This window comes from Podarcis melisellensis (assembly GCF_964234715.1).
Source record: "Podarcis melisellensis genome assembly, chromosome: 2".
NCBI classification, from domain to species: domain Eukaryota; kingdom Metazoa; phylum Chordata; class Lepidosauria; order Squamata; family Lacertidae; genus Podarcis; species Podarcis melisellensis.
Genome location: NC_138529.1, coordinates 121790746 through 121812460, shown reverse-complemented (window position 1 = coordinate 121812460; position 21715 = coordinate 121790746). Strand labels below are relative to the sequence as shown.

General features: G+C 48.6%; 3 protein-coding genes and 1 long non-coding RNA gene across 6 annotated transcripts in view; 2 read left to right on the top strand and 2 right to left on the bottom strand.

Moving 5' to 3' along the window:
* Nucleotides 1-21715, top strand: part of LOC309364552 (uncharacterized protein) — a 419096-nt gene that overhangs the window by 64980 nt on the left and 332401 nt on the right. The window lies entirely within an intron of this gene.
* LOC309364382 (uncharacterized protein) overlaps nt 1-21715 on the bottom strand; it is a 96297-nt gene that overhangs the window by 8305 nt on the left and 66277 nt on the right. The window contains exons 1-2 of one of the 3 annotated variants that reach the window (XM_081901542.1): nt 12358-12605; nt 10031-10204 (exon numbers count right to left, since the gene is read on the bottom strand). In XM_081901542.1, the coding sequence (XP_081757668.1) occupies nt 10031-10163 (133 nt within the window). In that variant the 5' untranslated portion in view covers nt 10164-10204; nt 12358-12605. Of the gene's footprint in view, nt 1-10030; nt 10205-11983; nt 12264-12357; nt 12606-21715 lie in introns of those variants that run through there. The other 2 variants (XM_081901541.1, XM_081901540.1) reach the window with 2 other exon arrangements.
* LOC309364430 (uncharacterized protein) overlaps nt 1-21715 on the bottom strand; it is a 94717-nt gene that overhangs the window by 8305 nt on the left and 64697 nt on the right. The window lies entirely within an intron of this gene.
* LOC309365483 lies at nt 14930-21703 on the top strand. Its single transcript, XR_014166190.1, has 2 exons — nt 14930-20855; nt 21479-21703. It is a non-coding gene; the product is annotated as an uncharacterized lncRNA (long non-coding RNA).

Genomic DNA, 21715 nt, shown 5'->3' with positions numbered 1-21715 from the left:
TTCTGCCCTCTGTGCTTGCATAGTGTGCATAAATGCCACTCAGCTTCTTTCTATTCTATTCCGTATAAGTTCCACTCAGCTTCTTTCTATTCTAGAAGCTTTATTTTTACAGCAGTATAAATCAGCCAGTGTCCGGCAGGAAAAATATCTCCAGCTCGGACAAAAACAAAAGCAGAATACAAAACAACGAAACAGATCCCGAATGTAGGATCTCTCCGCCCCTCAGAGGCAGGACGATGGAACTGAGCTGTTTAACCCTGTAAGCTCTGGTTCCCCTCACACCCCCTCTCATCCTGCACTGCTGGGGGGCTTGTAAGTACCACCACTTACCCCAAAAAAAATATGTCCAGATGTTTGGTTCTGGCCTTAAATTGCCCAGACTCTGCCAACTTCAGACAGGGTTGATTGTCCTCCCAAACAGTGCTGGGCAAGCAACATTCCCCGCAGATTTCTTGAACCAGACATCTGTAGAACTCCAGTTCCCGGCACAGCTCTTACAGTACACTGAAGTCAGCTTCAGTAGAGGACAGCACAATGAGACTCTGCTTCTGGAACTTCCACCCAACTAGAGATTCCCCAAAGTTTATGACCATCCCAGATATGGACTTCCTGTCATTCAGATTCGCCCAGTCGCTATCTGTTCAGCACGTGAGCTTGGCGCACCTATGCTGGTCACTGCCAGAATACAGAAAGGAGCTTACAAGGGTTTTCAACTGTAGCTTGACATTTCCAATTGTCCAAAAAGAACAAACACTGCAAGGCCCCCCTTTTTTTCTTTCTCTTAACCTCTGGGACACTCCGTCCACCTAACCTTGTTTCCCACTCAGTCACAGAATCATAGAGTTGGAATAGACCACAAGGGCCATCGAGTCCAACCCCCTGCCAAGCAGGAAACACCATCAGAGCACTCCTGACATATGGTTGTCAAGCCTCTGCTTAAAGACCTCCAAAGAAGGAGACTCCACCACACTCCTTGGCAGCAAATTCCACTGTCGAACAGCTCTTACTGTCAGGAAGTTCTTCCTAATGTTTAGGTGGAATCTTCTTTCTTGTAGTTTGGATCCACTGCTCCGTGTCCACTTCTCTGGAGCAGCAGAAAACAACCTTTCTCCCTCTTCTATATGACATCCTTTTATATATTTGAACATGGCTATCATATCACCCCTTAACCTCCTCTTCTCCAGGCTAAACATGCCCAGCTCCCTTAGCCCTTCCTCATAAGGCATCGTTTCCAGGCCTTTGACCATTTTGGTTGCCCTCCACCTTTCTCCGCGTCCTGTCAGTGGCCTAGACGGACTCGCATCGCTAGGAACAGCACCTTACAAGGACCACACTTCGCTTCGTCAGTGGCTCTGAACCCCAACGTCTCATCCACTCAAGACATTCACTGGAGTGTCCCTATACACAAACACATACCAACATACAAACCCCCATACACACACAAACCCCATGCACCTCCCCAATCCCCTTTACCCACAAACTTCCCAAGACTGGTGGCTCTTACTGCTCTTCTACCGGCAAACTCTGCTGGTTAAACCCAGCGGCACTTTGCTGCTCCTACTGGGGGGGCTAATCAAACCCCTGACTCCCACAAAACAAGCTGTGGGGCCTACCTTTCCCCTGGGTACCCTTCTCCCATGCAGCTGCTGTCTTTCTTGCATCTCTGCTGCGTCTCCACTCAGGTACGGGGTGGGGGGCTCCCCCTAGAAAATGTAGGGTGCGCGCTTGGAGCCACCAACGCCGACCGAGCTGTTCACTGAGCAGTGACGCCCCGGTCCTTCGTCCTGTCCTCAGAGAATGCGGATTCCCGGCCAATGCACCAAGAAATGTAGCCTTATTGGAGTTCACCAATTGGGTCTGCGTTGCTCCGGGACAGGAGGAAGGAAGTCAAAATGACACCGAGGTTGGTTCAAAGAAAGAGTTTATTCTGCTCTCCGGATAGCAGAAGGCACTTGCGTGATTAGTCCCCAGCAAGTCCAAAGAAATGACAGGTTTCATTCAGTTTATATATCCTCCAGGCACCCTCTCACTCCTCCCCTAGGAGCCCAACCATGTCGGCCTACGTACGCAGGTTGACATCACATATGTTCCTGCTCTGGTACTCTCAACCATAAAAGGATCTTCCTTCCTGTACTTCTGACCATAAAAGGATCTTTCTCTTCCTACTCTTATCTGGGAAGACGCCATAATCTCCGGGAACACGCTTTTGGCGTTTTCCCCGGACACTGGTCTTGTGTGTATGTTGTGGTCAGCACATAAGATAAAGTTCTGATGTGTTTTCTTTGTTCCCCTGGAGAGCCAAGGCCATCCCTTGCCTGTCCTGATAAAGGACAGAACTGTTTATGCAGTTGTGTCCTTATTATGGTTTTGCTCAACAGTTCAAGTTTTACGCATTTAAAAGCGCTCTCTTTTGAAAGAACAAAAGGGGGGGGTTGAGTCAGTTTTTAAACTTACTACACAGAAACCCATTCTTTCATCAGCACCCGCTTAATACCATTCCAGGCATTTACACTGGGCTTTGTAGCTTCCCTGCTGAGCAGATTGGTAGCAAAAGCAACGTCTGGCCTGCTCTACTGGGACAGATACAAGATACAATAGACTACCCAGAGCTTACTGAAAGAGTTCAGCGTTCTCGAACTCAGCACGTTCTGCTAGCCGACTGTCTTTCACGTAGCCTGTCTTGATGGGTGTCCTAACCCCTGCACAATCAGACATCCTGAATTTCTCAAGCAACTGCTCAATCTTGCCTTTCTGACTGAGCAAGAAACTTCCATCTTCAGACCACACTATCTGTTGTTGTTGTTTAGTCATTTAGTCATGTCCGACTCTTCGTGACCCCATGGACCAGAGCTCGCCAGGCACTCCTGTCTTCCACTGCCTCCCTGTTCGGGCAAACTCATGTTGGTAGCTTCGAGAACACTGTCCAACCATCTCATCCTCTGTCGTCCCCTTCTCCTTGTGCCCTCCATCTTTCCGAACATCAGGGTCTTTTCCAGGGAGTCTTCTCTTCTCATGAGGTGGCCAAAGTATTGGAGTCTCAGCTTCAGGATCTGTCCTTCCACTGAGCACTCAGGGCTGATTTCCTTAAAAATGGATAGGTTTGATCTTCTTGCAGTCCATGGAACTCTCGAGAGTCTTCTCCAGCACCGGAATTCAAAAGCATCAATTCTTCGGCTATTAGCTTTCTTTATGGTCCAGCTCTCACTTCCATACATCACTACTGGGAAAACAATAGCTTTAACTATACGGACCTTTGTTGGCAATGTCTATCTGTACACACAGGTAAATCTTTACTGCACCCAGGTTCTTGAGTTGGAAATGTTTTCCAAGCTCTTTGGCAAACTTCTGCACCTGTTTGTCTGCCTATGAAACATGAATGATCTCATCAACAAAGACCAAGACCAGTTCTTGTGACTCTTCTGACCCCTCGAGGTACAGGCAGCTGTCAGCAAGACTCTTCTTGAAACCTAACTTCTCTAAGGCTTCATTCCGACACAAGTCTCAATTCCTTGGTGATTGTTTCAGCTGGTAAATTGACTTGTGCAGTTTCCACAGTTCCTGGCCCATTGCCCTCAAACCCTGGAGGAGGAAGCTTGCACAGATCCTCCTGGAGGTCTGAGTTCAAATAGGCCACATCCACATCAAAATGGTGCACTTGAAAACCTCTTTGTGCAGCAATGGCTAAGAGCATGCACAGAGTTTCCCTTTTGGAAGTGGGAGCATATACCTCAGTGTAATGCAGCCCCTTCCGCTGCATGAACCCTTTGGCTACTAGTCTAGCCTTGTATTGTGGTTCTCCAGTTGCTGTGGGTCTAAGACGGTAAACCCAGTGACTGCTCACGGCTTGTTTTGCCGCTGGCAACATCGTGAGGGAGAACACACCTAGAGACTCCATTGAGAGGAGGGACGCGGGTGGCGCTGTGGGTAAATCCCCGCGGCGGGGTGAGCTCCCGCCGTTCAGTCCCAGCTCCTGCCCACCTAGCAGTTCGAAAGCACCCCTAAGTGCAAGTAGATAAATAGGGACCGCTTACTTAGCAGGAAGGTAAACGGCCACGTGACCCGGAAGTGTCTTCGGACAGCGCCGGCTCCCGGCCTCTAGAGCGAGATGAGCACGCAAACCCTAGAGTCGGTCACGACTGGCCCGTATGGGCAGGGGTACCTTTACCTTTTAAAAAAAGGGGGCGACTAGGGGCGCATTGGAAGATGGCCGACAATACCATCTCTCCGACCCACACGGGGTAATTAAGAGGCTGTTATGGGAGTAGGCAGCCTCCCTTGTTGCCCCAAGGAAATGGGGAACACTGCCCTTGCCTGCTGTGCCCATAAATCACCCCCTAATTCGAAAGAAGGGGGTGAGGGCCCTAGGCAGAATGCCCCCATGTGGATCTCGGTTCTCCTGGACGCTTTCTCTGATCGCGCACTAGCTCCAGCAATTTGGAATAATTAATTACAAAAGAAGCAAATGCACATATTTCAAGTGAAGAAGGGGAGTGAAGTCTGCTAATTTAAGTTACCTCTGCGAAAGAAGACGACGGGTTGGAGAAACAGGAATATTTTATGATGAAGATACACCAAAGGCTGGGTATGTTTGACAACGGGACTGAATGGGGGGGAAAACCTTTTTTACTTTCCTTCTATGTGATTTACAAGAACCCCCCCTCATTAGAATCATCGGTTGAACTGACCCAAGCAGGATGATTAAGGTGTGTGTGGAGATAAACTTTAACCAAAAGTATGCTTTATGGAGATCGAGAAGCAATAAGTGCTTTTGGAATGGCGCAGCAATTAATTCGGAGCCGCCATCTTGCCAAAGGATTTATAGCCGGGAGAACAGAACAGACTTGTTTTCAGACTGCATTCCTGGTGAATCTCCTCAGAGGTTTTGAGAAAGGAGGCAGATTGGTGAAGATTAATGACACTAAGACTGTTTTGATGTATGGAAGTGATGTTATATGGAAAATGTCTGGATATGGCTACTGGATTAAAAAAATAATATCCACGCAGGATTACAAACTGTTCTAACCAGCTTGAGGAGACTATCAGAGGTCACAAAGAGAAAGGAAAAATATATGAAAATAACAAGAGATGTGGAAAAACAATAAGAAAGGACTGGATAGTACTGTGAACATCATAAGGTTAGATTTGTGGACATTAAAACAGCAGTAAGAAGTAAGAAGTTGATTGGATCCCCTTCAGAATTTGAAATATGGGTACCCCCAACAAAAATTTAAAATTCAGCGGTGTAATTTGGAATTTATGTAATTTGGTTTGATTTGATGTGATTGGTCGGTTAATAAAAAATTACCGTATTTTTCGCACCATAGGGCGCACCTGACCATAGGGCGCACCTGACCATAGGGCGCACCCAGGTTTTTTGGGGGGAAATAAAGGGGAAAAAATTATTTCCCCCCCAGGCGTGGGGCTGGGGCAGGGGAAGCTCGAGCTTCCCCCGACCCCAGCCCCCAAACAGACAGCCCTCCGCAAGCAGCGGGAGGGCTCCCGCTGCTTGCGGAGAGGTCCGCGAAGCCTGGACGCACTGAGCTCAGCGCGTCCAGGCTTTGGCATGCAGGCACCTCTCCGCAAGCGGCGGGAGCGCTCCGCGAAGCCTGGACACGCTGAGCTCAGCGCGCCCAGGCTCCGGTATGCAGGCAACTCTCCGCAAGCGGCGGGAGCGCTCCCGCTGCTTGCGGAGAGGTCCGCGAAGCCTGGATGCGCTGAGCTCAGCGCGCCCAGGCTCCGGCATGCAGGCAACTCTCCGCAAGCGGCGGACAGGTCCGCAAAGCCTGGACGCGCTGAGCTCAGCGCGCCCAGGCTCCGGCATGCAGGCAACTCTCCGCAAGCGGCGGGAACGCTCCCGCTGCTTGCGGAGAGGTCCGCGAAGCCTGGATGCGCTGAGCTCAGCGCGCCCAGGCTCCGGCATGCAGGCAACTCTCCGCAAGCAGCGGGAGCCCAGCGCTGGGCTCCCGCTGCTTGCGGAGAGGTGTGCGAAGCCTGGAGAGCGTGAGGGGTCGGTACCCCTCTCTCTCTCCAGGCTTCAGCGAAAGCCTGCATTCGCACCATAGGACGCACACACATTTCCCCTTCATTTTTGGAGGGGGAAAAGTGCGTCCTATGGTGCGAAATATACGGTATTCTTAAAAAGAGACTCCATTGAGCTCATCTCCTTCTGCATCGCCTCATGCCATTTCCTGGCTTCTTCCTGAGGCAGTTTCTGAACATTCTCAAAACTCTCAGATTCACATTGAGCCATACCTACCCACAGATTTGTGACTGCAAACCTGTCTGGAGGTTTGCCTTTAGTGGTGTGAGCTGAACATCTCAGCACAACTTCAGGTGCCCCCTCTGTCCCGCTAGGGCCAGCCAGAACATCCTTGCTGTCAGAGAGCTCCCCCTATGATTTTCTGTGCCTTCTGGACTTCTCAGCTGGACCTGTGGGTGAGGAAGGAGCACTTCTCTGCTCAAGCTTCACAGCTTTGGGAGAAGCTCTTCCCGGTTCCTGCTCTGGGTCGGGACTCTGTGCCTCAGCAGCAGGTTCAACCTCTACCTCTTCCTCATCAGCAGAGTCAAGCAGACGCTCTGAAAGAATATCCGGATTCCCATGTATCCACCCACTCTGTCCATCGAACTCAGCACTGCTGCTCAGTAGAATCCTGTTGGATAGGCAAATCTCCACCCCTTGGTCCCTGGCTCATATCCACAGAAAATCATCTTTTAGGACCTAGGGCCACCCTTTCTGCGCTTGGCCTTTGGCACAAGGACCCAAGCATCGCAGCTAAACACACGGAAGAAATGCACCTTGGGCTTCTTGCTGTGCAGCAGAAAATAGGGTGTGTCCCCTACAACAGAACAGAACAAACGATTCAGAGTGAACAAAGAAGTTTGCCATGCTTCTCCCCAAAACCTCTGGGGGTGCCCAGCATCAAAAAGCAAAGATCCGGACATCTCCTGAAGCGTTCTGTTCCTGCGTTCTGCAACACCATTCTGTTGGGGACCGTGCGGAACTGTCAGCCTATGACATATTCCCTTCTGGCTGAAGAAACTGCAGCACAGACCCGGTGAACTCCTCATGTTGGGGAGAAGCATGGCGAACTTCTTCGTTCACTCTAAATAGGGGGTTCTGAAGTCTCTCCCGAGCTTTGAAACTCTGGGTCTTTGCAATGTTTATTCAGAAATTCCTGTACCTGAGTCTCTGACATTAATCTGAACCTCTCTCTGCTATAAGTAAAGGAAACTCCCTCCGGGAATTCCTGCTCCTCTTAAAACTGATGTCAGGTTTCAATACTTCCTTCTCTTGACTCTCAATTTAAATAGGATTTCTTTAAAAATGTCATCTTTCTGCCCTTCTACCACCAGGTCATCCTCAAAGCTTTCTGCATTACTGCATCTTTCCTTTTCCTTGTTGTAAAAGTCAAGAGTATGTCTGGTGGCTGTCTTTTCTCTCTTGAAGCTTGGGTCCATACTCTGTAAACATTCTCAAAACATTCTTCCATTCCTTCCTGTACCCCCATCCATTCCCCAAATATTCCACCCAGATAGGCCTTGCTCCTCTTCTCTTTCCAATAACCCTCTTATTCGTACCATGTTAGCATTCAATTTTAATTGTAAAAGTAAATTCTGTTGTTCCAGTTCATCCTGTCTTTCTGCCAGGCCCCCTATCGCCCCAACCAAAGCCAGTTGATCTTCCTTTAATCCCTCAGTCGACTCTACTCTTTTTTCTAATTTTTCTACCTTTACCTCCAAAGCATTTACTTTTTCATCCAGTTTATCAAATTTCTGCGACAATACTTCCTTGGTGTTCTCTTTGTCTGATCTTCCATCCATAAATTGTTTGTTCATAGTCTGCTCCAGCCCTTTCCTGAATTCTGCAAAATGTAAAGCCATAAGTTCAGCCATTTCTGTTTTTGGAGTTTTTTCTATCTCCTCTTGTGCTGAACCTCTCCTTCTTTCTGATACTCTCTGTTTTACTGGCTCTTGTTTAGATTTCTCTTCCATGTCAGTTCTCAAAACAAGCTGTTCCCAAACACTTCTGTCTCAAGGACACTTCAGCCCTCCTGTCTTTTTCTCACTCTTGCCTTGTATACAACAGTTCTCCCACCAATCCAATTCCCACACCCTTTTAAACCAAACTGTAACAACACTTTCAAACTTACAGAATTATAAAAGTTCCACAATATCCAAGAGAGAGAGAAAGAGAGAGAGAGAAAAGAGGGGGGAAATCACCTTTATATACAATCTACAAAAAATAATAGTTAAAAAGCAGGCCACAACAAATGTCTATTAGTTACCATAGTTCAAACTTACTGTTACATTGTCTCCTTGATGATGATTAAGCACTTGCCAAACTTCTAGTTATATTATAATCCACAATGTGTTTTGTAATCCAAAATATTTACACTGTGAGTCCAAAAATTTTCCAGACGTATTTATAATTCAAATTAGATTTATAATCCAAATGGTAATTGTAATCCAATATATGCTATTTCTCTTAGTTTTTATTCCAATACAGGCCCTGGTCTTTAAAAATAAATCCCGTTTCCCCCTGCTTTCTCCTACTTCAGCTCTTAGCAGGCACTTTCCCTCCCTGGGATTACCGTATTTTTTGCTCTATAGGACGCACCGGATGGGGGGAGAAAACAAGAAGAAAAAAATTCTGAACCCCAGGAGCCAGAACAGCAAGAGGGATCTAGCTTCTGGGATAGCCTCTTGCTGTTCTGGCTTCGGGGACAGCCTTTGAAGCCTCCACAGGGCAGCGGGGTGAAGGCACCCCGCTGCCCTGTGGAGGCTTTGTGCAGCCATCCCTAAGCTAGAACAACGAGACGGAGCGCTGCACAGCTCTCCGTCTCCCTGCTTTGGCTTTGGGCTTAGCTACGCAGCCTGCATTTGATCCGTAAGACGCACACACATTTTCCCTTACTTTTTAGAAGGGAAAAAGTGCATCCTATAGAGCAAAAAATACGGTACCTCCCAGTTATGGAAAAGTGTCCTCCTGCCAAGCTTTGGTAGGACTTGCCAAGATCCAGGGTCCTTTTTAGAGGTTTTTTAAAAAAAGAATTTGCAATGTTTTCAAGCCTTTCAGTGCTTTCATTCATAAAATCTGCATCCCCATTCAAAAAAACAGAGTACTCCAATCGCTTCCTGTATCTTCCTTTTAAGGAATAAAAGAACAAAGAGCTACAGTTTCTTCTTGTATCCAGAGTACATAGTGTTAATAGGTAGCAAAGTAACAAAGTGCAGTTTAAAAAATATCTAAAGACTGATGTGTCTCCAAAGCTTTTTTCCCCATTCACAAGTCTGGACTTCAAAATCTTCCCTTCAAAAGACAGAAGTTGACTTCCTGTTTAGATTCCGTCTTTGCCAAATCTAAATTAAATCCAATTCTTTTTATTTTGAAAAGTACATTGTTGTTGACAATACCTATTTTCCTTCGAAAGTCTGCTGCTTCAGGTGGCGATTTGTGGTTTCGGGTTTCTGAGCTGTGCTGGAGCCACGGGCAGGTTCAAGCCACTGTCTCTCACCCCCCCCCCCACTCGCTGCTGATGCAGCGTCGGGGCTCCGGCAATCGCGTCAAGCCTCTTCATGCCCAGCTGGTCCCCTCGACACCCCACTACCAGTGGAGTTTTGGGGGGGCTGTCTAACCCTGGCACTCACCACCACTGCTCAAAAGCCCCGGTAACAGATGTCTCACACCACCTCGCCATTTCCCTTCGCAGACAAAGGAAAGTCCAGGATCCCGGAAGCCCAGGATCAGGTTACTTTCAAGAGTCATGGCTTCTAGTGCTGCCCAATGGATTGGTAAGTTTTCTGACATTGGTAGAGCATTCAATCACGGTGCTGGTTTTAGACATTTTGAACTGCCAATAGATCATGGAGGTCAGGGAGCAGTGATGTATTCCTAGCTCAAATTGCCTGCAGATAACAAAGGCGCAGGCAGGCAGGTGGAGGAGCCCAAAATGGTGCCCCCCTGAGCAAGCCCCAATACCTCTCCGGCTCCATCCATCCATGTTCCCATCTCCCCTCCCCTGGAACTCACCAGATCCCTCGGAGGTCCCTGGGAGGGAACGCTCAGAGGTTGTCCGAAGGGATGCAGGAGACAACCTGACCAGGTCAACCGTCCATCTTCCCCCTTCCATCCTCGCTAGGTTTACAGATTCAGTCTCTTTCATCCTTCCTGAGGGGTCAAGAAGCCACCACAAGCTGCAGGGTCCTGGGAGAGAGGAAGAAGCAAAGGGAGCCTCAGAGGCCCTGCAGGGATTCTCCTGCCCTAGATATTCTCCTGCCCCTGGAGAAGCACAAATGGGGCAGCCCCTTCCCAAGAGAAGCCCCATTTCTAAACATCTCCAGTGATTCCAATTTCTTCCGTATGCTCCTCACCCCACTTGCAAGCCTGACATGGTCTGCACAGTAGTGACCTGAGAGTAGATCCCATTGAACGCAGTGGGGATAATTGACAAAACTTGGTACAAAAAACAGTCATCGTCCTGTCCCTAAGCCTGAAAACTGCAACCCCAGAGCATGGGCAGAAAATAGCAGAGTAGATATTACATGTAGGTTCTCCCATACTGGGTGCTTTGTATGGTATGCTCTGTTCACAATCTTTGAGCTCTCTCATCTCAAGCCAGACAGATGTTGTGGCCGTATCCACCTCTGTCAGGAGTTGCATGGGGTCCAAATCTGTATGTGGAAGCAGAGGAGCTGTGATGCCACATTTTTGAAATATCAGGAAACCCCTCCTCCTTAGATATTGTCTGTGCTTATACACCATCTTCGCAAGTCTCCAGTCCCAAAATGTGGCCCCCACCCTGGCACAGAAGCAATCAAAGTATAGATCTTCCCCATGTCCTAAATCTGCAGTGTTCTTAAGGACACCAGGCATGTATATCCTCCAAAAACTCCAGAGCTAAGCTTTACGCTCCTCTTGTGACAAGATTCCCAAATCTTAGGGTAGCTTGATAGAACTAGTCTATTTTGAGATAGCACCAATGTCCCCTGTTAGTAGTAGGAGCCACACAATGACTGATAATCCCTCTTTTGTCCCAGAAGGTGAGGAGTAGGTGTCTTTTATCCTTGCTTTATTCTTCTTGATAATACATAAATAAAGGTCCCCTTCTGTATCTTACATTTTTCTAAGAGAGTACTATTCACAATCATGCTTGCCATGTATAGATTGTCTTATTTCCCTTTAGAAAAGTCTCTCCAATCCCTGGCTCCTGCGGGAGGGAGTTCCAGTTTTACCTACACACTGTGGAAGTTATAAGTTTAACGTAAATAAAGCATTTTGCAATGGAGACAAGACTGGGGTTCCTTCTTTGGGAAGGGATGGGTGACCTGGGGACTCCAAAGGCTATGGGCTTGTTTTCTAATAGCAGCAGCTGCAGAGAAACTCCAGGATGGGGAACATCCTTGAAAGCTCCCTCTGGGATCAGAGAGAGAAAAGTTGGCAGACCTGCCACCCAGAGCCCCCTCCTTCTCCTCCCTGCACTGCCTCACCCCCTTCAGGACAAGATCTTGGGCTCCTTAAGGCGCCTTTCCACCCTCTCCTCTCAAGGAAGGCAGCTCTGTTCCCTTGAACCCTGGCAAGCCCAGTGCAGCCAGCTCAGCCCTCTGGCTCTCCCCTTTTCTCCACGGAGGGGCCCCAGGCGGGGCCCCTGCCCAGAGAGGCTTCCCTTGAGGCTCTGGGCTGGAGACCTGAGCTGATCTGGAGGAGGAATATTCTGGCAGGGGGAAAGGCCGGCCTGGCAGGGGCTCCTCCACTGGAAGGGGCATTCTGGGCATGCCCTCCCCCCCAGACCCCTCCCTCCTTCCCCAAAGAGGATGCCAAGGAAGAGCAGAGCTGCAGACCCCCTGGAAACTCGCCCCCTCCCAGGCTTGGCAGAGAGGAATGGGGGGCAGGACCCTCTGCTCCCAGACTTGGGGGTCTCCCCCTGCAGCCCCGGGACCCCCTTCTCCCATGGGCACCCCAAGGGGGGAGAGAGAGGAAACTCACCGGATTCTTCCCAGGAGGGAAACCGAGGCAGCGCGGGGAGGAGACAAGAGAGAAAAGACGGGACTGGGCACGGAGGGAGGGGATTCTCCTCTGGAGGACCCGCCCCGCCCCTCCACTTCCTGTCCTCTCTAGGACTCCGGCTCTGTTCCATTTAACCCTTCGCAAGCTGAGCACAGCCCCCTGGCTGGCTGGCTGTCCTCCTTCCCTCCCAGAATCCGGGGGTCCAGGGCATGTGCAGAGTTCTCTGTGATTCTCGGCTCAGATGCGGCTTAGTGCCCTGCGCCCAGATGGGTGGGCTAGAAATAAAATAATAATAATAATACTTCACCTGCTCACTAGCAGAGTGAAAGTCTGTTGCAATATTAGGAGGGTACCTGAGAGAGACACGGGTCCCTTGGGAGCAAAAGCCTCCGCTGGTAAAGCAGGAGACTCTCGATTTCAGGGTCCTGGGTTCAAGCCCCACTTCAGGCATGGCAAAGGGTTGGACTGTGAATCTGTGAAATGCAAATAAATAAATCAGAACACTCCCCACTTGGAGAACTCGCTCCAGACTCAGAAAGTGACCTTCAGTGGGGACAAAGGTCGGATTCTGCATTCGGGCAGGAAGACTCAGAGGCCCAAATATCAGATGGGGCGCCCCCACCTGGCTGCTCTCCCTCCCGCCCCCTCCCCAAATTCTGGAGGAGGCAGCTTGTTTCCTGCTGTTTCCGATTCAACTTCAGAACCTTAGAATTCAGAGAACCGTAGAATTTTGGAGCTGGAAGGGACCCCTGAGGGTCATCTAGTCCAGGCGGGGGAAGGTGGGGCGGCATGGCCAGGATCCGGGAGGGCGCCGGGAGGAGGGGAATGTGGCCCGGGATAGTCCCTCCCCTTTCCTGGAAGCGTAGTCCTGAAGAAGGCCCAGCGCTGCCCCTGGGGAGAGAGTGCCGCTGCCCCCCCCCGTAGGCCTCTTGGCGTGGGGGGAGCCTGGTCCCCTTTGGGCTCTGCTTTGTCCCCAGCGATGCCCAAGGGGATCCTCCATGGACAGAGCCAGTCTACCTTGGAACGGGGGAGAAGGAGAAGGGGAGGATGCTCTTCCGCTCCTGCTTGCGGACCCAGATTCTGCTACTGCTACTGCTGCTTTGGGGCTCTCCTGAGGCCCTTCCGCTAATCACACCCAGGGGCCATCTAGTCCACCCCCTTCTTCTTCCTCCTCCCAGGAGCGTCATTTTCCTCCAGTGGCAAAGCTTGGCTGCTGGTTCCTGGAGGAGGCTGGGGGCAGAGGCTCAGTCATGCCCAGTGCCCTCAAGCAGCGCCCCGCCATTTTGTTCCTGCCCCCACCCAGGAGACACCTGGAAGAATCTGCCCTGGAGTCCGAGTTGCCCCTGGATGTTGAGGCTGGCCTGGTCTTCCAGGTCCTGGGTCTGGAGACCACCACCCTTAAAATAAAAACCAGGCCCTTTGCAAAGCCCAGCCTGCCCCCTTCCTTCCCTGCTTCTCATTCACCTTGAAGAAGAAGAAGAGTTTGGATTTGATATCCCGCCTTTCACTCCCTTTAAGGAGTCTCAAAGCGGCTAACATTCTCCTTTCCCTTCCTCCCCCACAACAAACACTCTGTGAGGTGAGTGGGGCTGAGAGACTTCACAGAAGTGTGACTGGCCCAAGGTCACCCAGCAGCTGCAGGTGGAGGAGCGAAGACGCGAACCCGGTTTCCCAGATTACGAGACTACCGATCTTAACCACTATACCACACTGGCTCTAAATTCAGCCTCACTGTGATATACCCATTTCACAGGCGCCACAACTGAGGCTGGGAAACTGCACCCATTTCACTGTGAGGCTGATGCGGCATTTCCCAACCTGGGCATGAGTTAATTATAATGCCCACACACACACACACAGACACCCTTGATTTGTCTCCTTTCCAGCACTCCTGTGTTAAGAAGTAAAACAAAATTAAATGATTCTCCGGATCTTCAGTGTCAGCAAACACTCCTTCCCCAATCTCTGTTTTTAAACCACCAGTGTCAGAATTGCTTTCCTTGGAGGTTTTCCAAACGGAGGCTGGAAGGCCATATGTCAGGGATTTTTTTTTGCAGGGGGTGGGACTAGATGTCCGTTGGGGGTCCAACCTCACAGTTGTTTACTATTATTATTAGTTTCTTTTTAGAAGATCAGTGTTGAACAACACTAAACAACAGCAACACACTACAGTAGTACCTCAGCTTAAGTAATTCATTCTGGAGCTCCATTCTTAATGCCTTTACCCCAGTATGGCTCCCCTTTATCACACACACAGCCCAACAAGACAATGCAAAAATCCACCAACAGCATACAAATCTATATGGCTAACCTGATCCAAAACACCCACCCACCCCACTCACCCATGAAAACAAAGACCACCACAGCCAACCACAAATGAACAACCCCACCCTAGGCCAACCCCAACCTCTCTCACCACCAAAGGAACACAAGTGAACAGCAAAGAACCTGCACAAGCAACGCTGACACCAAACCCTATATATAGTAAGTAAAACAGAAACATCAGATGTCAAAGCGATAAACAACTACCTGACATTCAGAAGACATCTGAAGGCAGCCCTGTTCAGGGAAGTTTTTAATATGTGACATTTTAGCGTATTTTTCATCTTTGTTGGGAGCCGCCCAGAGTGGCTGGGGAAACCCAGCCAGATGGGCGGGGTACAAATAATAAATTATTATTATTATTATTATTATTATTATTATTATTATTATTATTATCATCATCATCATCATCATCATCATCAACTGACCCCTCCACCCCTCTTCCCCCCAACCTCTTTCCCCCTTTTCTTCCTAATGTCTCAACAAATGAAACCAACATGGGGAGGGGGGGATATGAGAGACATTGCATATACTTTTGTAAATCAAGAAAATCTTTAATAAAAATATATTATAAAACAAAATTCTCTGGTTGGCCTCTGTTTTCTCCTACCAAAAGAGAACCTACAAAAGGACTCTATGGGCTCTTAGATACCCCATAAGGAAAAAGGAGCAGTTTTTTTCTTGTAACATTGGCCCAACAGAGGAGACCTCTCCATTGGGACATGCCAGGCAAGTGGCCTTGGGGGATCTGCCAGGTTCTGCGCCAGGACAGGCGAAGAGGGCAAGGAGGGCAAGGCCCTCTCTGTCTCTGAGGCCAAAGGTGAATAACAATAATAAGGGCTTTTATCCCCTCCAAAGTGGAGGGTTCCCTCAGGGGAGTTTGACCTCTGGACCAGTTTCCTTTGTCACCCCAAGAGTCAGCGCTAGGAGAAGGGCTCCACCTGCAGGCCCAAGGGAAAGGGGGTTCTTCCCTAGACAAGACTGGATACTCCCCTTCTTGGCCCCTTGGGATCCCAGGAGCCCTTTCTGGATGGCCCTTGCTTGCCACCCAAATGGGTTAAGACATCTGTTCCTCCTTCTCAGGTGGTAGTTCAATAGACATCACTCCCCCTCCAGATCCCTGCGGGTTTCAAGGGGCCACTGGAGCCCGGTGGGGGGACTCTGAGGAACTGGCTGAACTGGGGTCCTCCCAGTCCAGCCCAGACAAGAGAAAGAACTCTCAGAAGAGGAAGCCATTGCGGAGAAGAACCGAACTTGGCTGTTCTGTGCTGATTGTCTACTGCCTTTCTGAAAAGGCTTCCTGGGAACTGCCATGGCCAGAGGAAGAGACAGGCCCCCCACCCTGAATCCCCTGCAGGGCCATTGGGAGCAACCAAAGCCATGGCTCAGCCTGCCTCAGTTTCCTTCCCCAAAGCCTTGGAGGAACTTTGGGGTGTGGAATAAGGAATCCTAAATGGAACTTAGGCTCCTGGCAAATGGGGAAAGGAACATGATATGGCACTTTCCAGATGAGCCGAGGAATCACTTCCAAGGTCCAGGGATTGATCCACCCTGGCGGCCCTGGTTTCCTCCTCGGAGGTCCCTTTAGAAGGAGAGGGGGTCCCAGGTCTCCCATCGAGGCCAATGCTTTTGCCTTTCAGGCTCCAGCCTCCTTCTCCATGGTGTTTATGTCAGCTGCTGAGATGGGATCACATGCAGACATTTCCAGGTTTACTAAGGATCCCTTGAAAAAGATGGGCTCTGCTTCGGCATGTTGTGCCCTCCCCCCGCCCCAACCATCTGTAAACAGAACTGTAAACACTAAGGAAAACTTGTGTTTTAAAATGTATTGCTGATTCATTTTTTGAATGTTTTAAATTGTTTCTACCAATAATTATATTCAATCTCATTATAAATCACTTTCAATTTTTTTTAAAAAAATCCTGTCATGTAGAAATTCAAAGAGGTTCCCAGACTGGAGGTTATCCACACAGAAACCCAAAAGAAAAGGAGGAAATCTCCAAGTAGAAAGATAGGCCTTTATTGAAATACAAATGTTCCTGCAAAGAACCACATTCGATAAAATGCTTTTTAAAATAAACTTCCAAATTGAACATCATTCCTTTTTTTAATTAAAATATTTTATTAACATATAGAACACATACATTTACATAGTACATATGCACAATACCTTATTTTCCTAACATAAAGCATACCTACATTACTCTGTATTATGCCTACCTATACTATACATACCAACACATCTACCCCACACAAACACCCACAAAGTGACTTGACTTCCAGCCATTCTTGTTACGCTACTTTTATTTTTCCAATTGCCTTAAACACATTTCATTATTTCTTTAATCTCTTCTTCTACCTTAACTTTACTCTCCTTTCACTCTAATCATGTTCTGGATTTACTCAATATCTGTCAAAAGTTCAACTTTTTCCACATAGCTTTTGATGTATTCCTTAAAGAAATTCACTTTTTCAACTTGTTGTAAATCTTTTCCCAGAATCCCACTATCTCTTTGCACTCCCACCACATGTGTAGAAAGGTTCCCGCCCCATTGTTGTATCTCCAACAAACATCACTACAGTTTTTATACATTTTTGCCAGTCTAACGGGGTCAGGTACCATCTGTATTGCATTTTCATTACATTCTCTCTTTAATTGTAGCAAGCCGTAAATTTAATATCCCTGTCTCACAGCCGTTCCCATTGGCTCATCATATTTTCCCCTAAATCCTGGGCCTACTTTACCATTGCTGTCTTCACTTGCTCCTCCTTTACCTCCCATTCTAGGAGCAATGCATATCCTTTTAACAGTTTTCCAAATCACAGTTCGTATAAAGTTTAACTTGAACATTAACATCCTTAGATCTTTTCATTTTGAAATTACACCTATTAATTCATCAATTAACTTATATAAAATCCGAAGCCAATTAAGTATCTGCAAGCTGTTTCCAATTCATCTAACTTGACATATTTAACTAAATAATCATTAAATTTAGTTCATTCTTCCTGATACTCCTCCTTCTTCTGGTCGCGGACTCTTCCGGTTAGGTTGGCTAGCACCGAAAAACCCATCATCAAGGATCGCAGCAATCTTAATAGTTGCAGCCCAATGCAACTTGGTTAGTTCATCATCCTGAACCAAACATAATCATTTGGCTCTTCAGATAAGCCCTAATCATATCATGTGATTACATATAACAATTTTTGTGTGTCTTTCTTTATTAAGACTTTGGCTAATATTCCTATTCATTAAATGTCTTCCAACATCCTCTTTCATCCATCTACAAAACAGTTCAAGATGAATCACAATTGCCATGCCTGGCTGATTCTCTTTTCATGCATACAACTCCCACTTTATTCTTTTCAGGGTTCTGGAACAGACATTTGCTACATACAGTACCTAAAAGCAGCTCGTTCTGTTCCGTCAAAGGTAGGCAGGCAGGCAGACAGAGGCCTTTTCAATTAAGTGAGGCCATAGGCTTAAAAGAAATCGGAATCATCCAAATGCAGTTTGAAATTGTTATTTTCTACAACGTATACATGTTATAGAATCATAGAATCATAGAGTTGGAATAGACCACAAGGGCCATCAAGTCCAACCCCCTGCCAAGCAGGAAACACCATCAGAGCACTCCTGACATATGGTTGTCAAGCCTCTGCTTAAAGACCTCTAAAGAAGGAGACTCCACCACACTCCTTGGCAGCAAATTCCACTGTCGAACAGCTCTTACTGTCAGGAAGTTCTTCCTAATGTTTAGGTGGAATCTTCTTTCTTGTAGTTTGGATCCATTGCTCCGTGTCCGCTTCTCTGGAGCAGCAGAAAACAACCTTTCTCCCTCCTCTATGTGACATCCTTTTATATATTTGAACATGGCTATCATATCACCCCTTAACCTCCTCTTCTCCAGGCTAAACATGCCCAGCTCCCTTAGCCGTTCCTCATAAGACATCGTTTCCAGGCCTTTGACCATCTGGGTTGCCCTCCTCTGGACACGTTCCAGTTTGTCAGTGTCCTTCTTGAACTGTGGTGCCCAGAACTGGACACAGTACTCCAGGTGAGGTCTGACCAGAGCAGAATACAGTGGCACTATTACTTCCCTTGACCTAGATGCTATACTCCTATTGATGCAGCCCAGAATTGCATTGGCTTTTTTAGCTGCCGCGTCACACTGTTGGCTCATGTCAAGTTTGTGGTCAGCCAAGACTCCTAGATCCTTTTCACATGTACTGCTCTCAAGCCAGGTGTCCCCCATCTTGTATTTGTGCCTCTCATTTTTTTTGCCCAAGTGCAATACTTTACATTTCTCCCTGTTAAAATTCATCTTGTTTGTTTTGGCCCAGTTCTCTAATCTGTCAAGGTCGTTTTGAAGTGTGATCCTGTCCTCTGGGGTGTTAGCCACCCCTCCCAGTTTGGTGTCATCTGCAAATTTGATCAGGAGTCCATCATCCAAGTCGTTGATAAAGATGTTGAATAAGACCAGGCCCAAGACAGAACCCTGTGGCACCCCACTAGTCACTCTTCTTGAAAGGATTCCTGAGATTCCTGACTTGCGGGGGGCAGGACCAAGTGACACCCAGGCTCCCTTCCTGTGGGATGTGAAACTTATAGCAGTTAAGTACAACATTCCTACAGTGGACATGTTTGGGGATGTTTTGTAGCACTCTGGGACAGACTTCCACTGCATGTGACTTGAAGTAGGTGTGGCCTATTCTGGGTAGAGGAGCACATGTCCTTCATGTTCTGCTCTTTTTCTCCATTTTGTCTTTCTATATGTTAGGAGAAGTGACAGCTCAGTTGCAGTCACTTGGGACTAACTCCCTTATGGGATAGTTCATATAGTTAGACACTTTTGTAACCTAAGTCTGCCTTCAGGGATGCATCTGTGAACTGAATGAGTGAGTAAACTACTTTTATATTTACTATATTTACTATAACAAGATTGCATCGTGTCTTTTAAGGAAGCCTGCAACAAGGTAACCACCGTGCAAATTTAAAAAGGGGAATGTTTGGAACTCTGCTAAGTTAAAGAACTTGCTAATGCAAGTTAGGAAGGATATTAGTAAACAATATATCCTTCTCCTGCCTCCCTAAACATCCCCACACTTCCAACTCTCCCATTCTATGATTCTGTGATGGAAACTTGAGCCAAAGTGTTGCCACAGAAACTAGGGAGCTAAAGATGTTTTTCTGGCAGTGGGACAAAATGTCATGGCTAAAATCTTGAGGGCAGAAACCGGAAAATACTGGAAAACACTGGTTCTTCTCTTTTTTACTTTCATTTTCTAACTTTCACATCTGTGAAGTCTCCTGAAGCTTTTTTCTGTAACGAAGCTGAAAAACCTTTAGTAGAAAGTTCTTCTTTTGCCAATGAACTTTGCCTCTGCCTGATTTATGGAGAACCAGATGCATCCACTCCAAACAAGCTTCTGCGATTCTGCTCCCCATCCAGACATGGAGCACCTTGGCATTGAAGACCAAGATTGGTCCCAGAAAGAGACTGAGGTGAATGTGTGGGTCATAAGCTGGGAGTCGTTGGAAAGGAGTCGCTGGGAGTGGCAGAAGGTTCTGTTGAGCAGGTGAGGGAAGAACAGGAGGAGAGAAAAAGAGCTCCATGGAAAGACAAGGCTGCGTTGGGATGAGCTGGTATGGGAATCGTCAGCAGAGAAAAATGTACATCCAGCAAAAGGGGATGCAGTGCAACTCCTGAAACTGTTCACAACACAAGCTATGATCTCGTATGAGGAAAGGGATTTAATGTGCCTTCTTCCCCACCCCCAGTGGATTAGGAAAGAAGATTAGTAAAAGAAGAGGACGCAGGATTGGATGAACATTGAAAGAGACAATAATTTTGGACTGTGACTTGACTGAGACTTGTTGGAACAGTTTTAATAAGGCTTTATAGAAACTGGACCTAAAAACTGGAGAAATACTAATTTGGATTATTAGATTATCATTATAAGAGTCATATTGCACTGTCTGAGAGGTTAAAATTTGAAGGCTGGGCTGGGGGGGTGGAATGTAGGGAAAGTGTCATCTTGCTGAAGGGGAGGAAAAAGTCTGGATACTAAATACAGCTGGGTTTATCCTGGACTGCAGATTTTGAATAATTACTACTACAGAAGAATACAGTGGTGCCTCGCAAGACGAAATTAATTCGTTCCGCAAGTCTCTTCGTCTTGCGAGTTTTTCGTCTTGCGATGCACGGTTTCCCATAGGAATGCATTGAAAATCAATTAATGCGTTCCTATGGAAACCGACTTCAGACCAGGTCCGGGGACAGTCTGTCCCCCGACCTCTTCTGAAGGCTGGGGGGGGACAAGGGCTTTTCTTCCCACCCCCAGCATTTTAAAAAACCCCGGGACAGCGGAGGGCTTCTCCGCTGTCCGGGGCGATCTTAAAATGCTGGCGGGCGGCATTTTAAAATCGCCCCGGGACAGCGGAGGACTTCTCTGTCCGGGGCGATTTAAAAGCCCCTGGGAAGGCAGGCAGGGGGGACAAAGACTTTCGCCCCCTGCCCGCCTTCAGAAGGTGTTCCCGCCCCGCCGCTTTGCTTCGGAGCATCGTTCCGAAGCCGGGCGGCGGCACCAACCCCTCTCGCTCTCCAGGCTTCAGGAGAGCCCCAGCACCACAAGGTCGGGGGACAGAGGGAAGCGTAACGCCGCCATCCCGCTGTCTCCCGAAGTGGTTTGGAGGCTGACGGCGGGGAGACCCTGCCACCAGCCCCGCAAGCTCCGGGGACAGTGGGGAGACGCAGCGCGTCTTCCTGCTGTCCCCGGACGTGATCTGAAGGCGGGCGGCGGGGAGAAGAGCACTTCTCCCTGCTGCCTGCACCGCAAGCTCCGGGGACAGCTGGGAGACGCAGCGCATCTTCCTGCTGTCCCCGGACCTGATCTGAAGGCGGGCGGCGGGGAGAAGAGCGCTTCTCCCTGCTGCCTGCACCGCAACCTCTGGGGACAGCGGGAGGTGCAGCGCGCCTCCCCGCTGTCCCCAGACCTGATCTCAAGGTGGGCGGCAGGGAGAAGAGCGCTTCTCCCCGCTGCCTGCCCCGCAAGCTCCTGGGACAGCGGGGAGGCGCAGCGCGTCTCCCCGCTGTCCCCGGACCTGATCTGAAGGCGGGCGGCGGGGAGCCTTCCGAAGCCTGGCGGCGGGAGGTGTCCCCGCCCTGCCGCCAGGCTTCGGAGGAGGTCCGAGGACAGTGGGGAAGACGCGCTGCGCTTCCCCGCTGTCCCGGAGATTTCCCTATGGGCCGTCGGCTTGCGAAGCAAGCCCATAGGGAAATTCGTTTTGCGAAGCGCCTCCAAAATGGAAAACCCTTTTGTCTAGCGGGTTTTCCGTCTTGCGAGGCGTTCGTCTTGCGGGGTACCACTGTAATCACTCAGGGTGGGAGA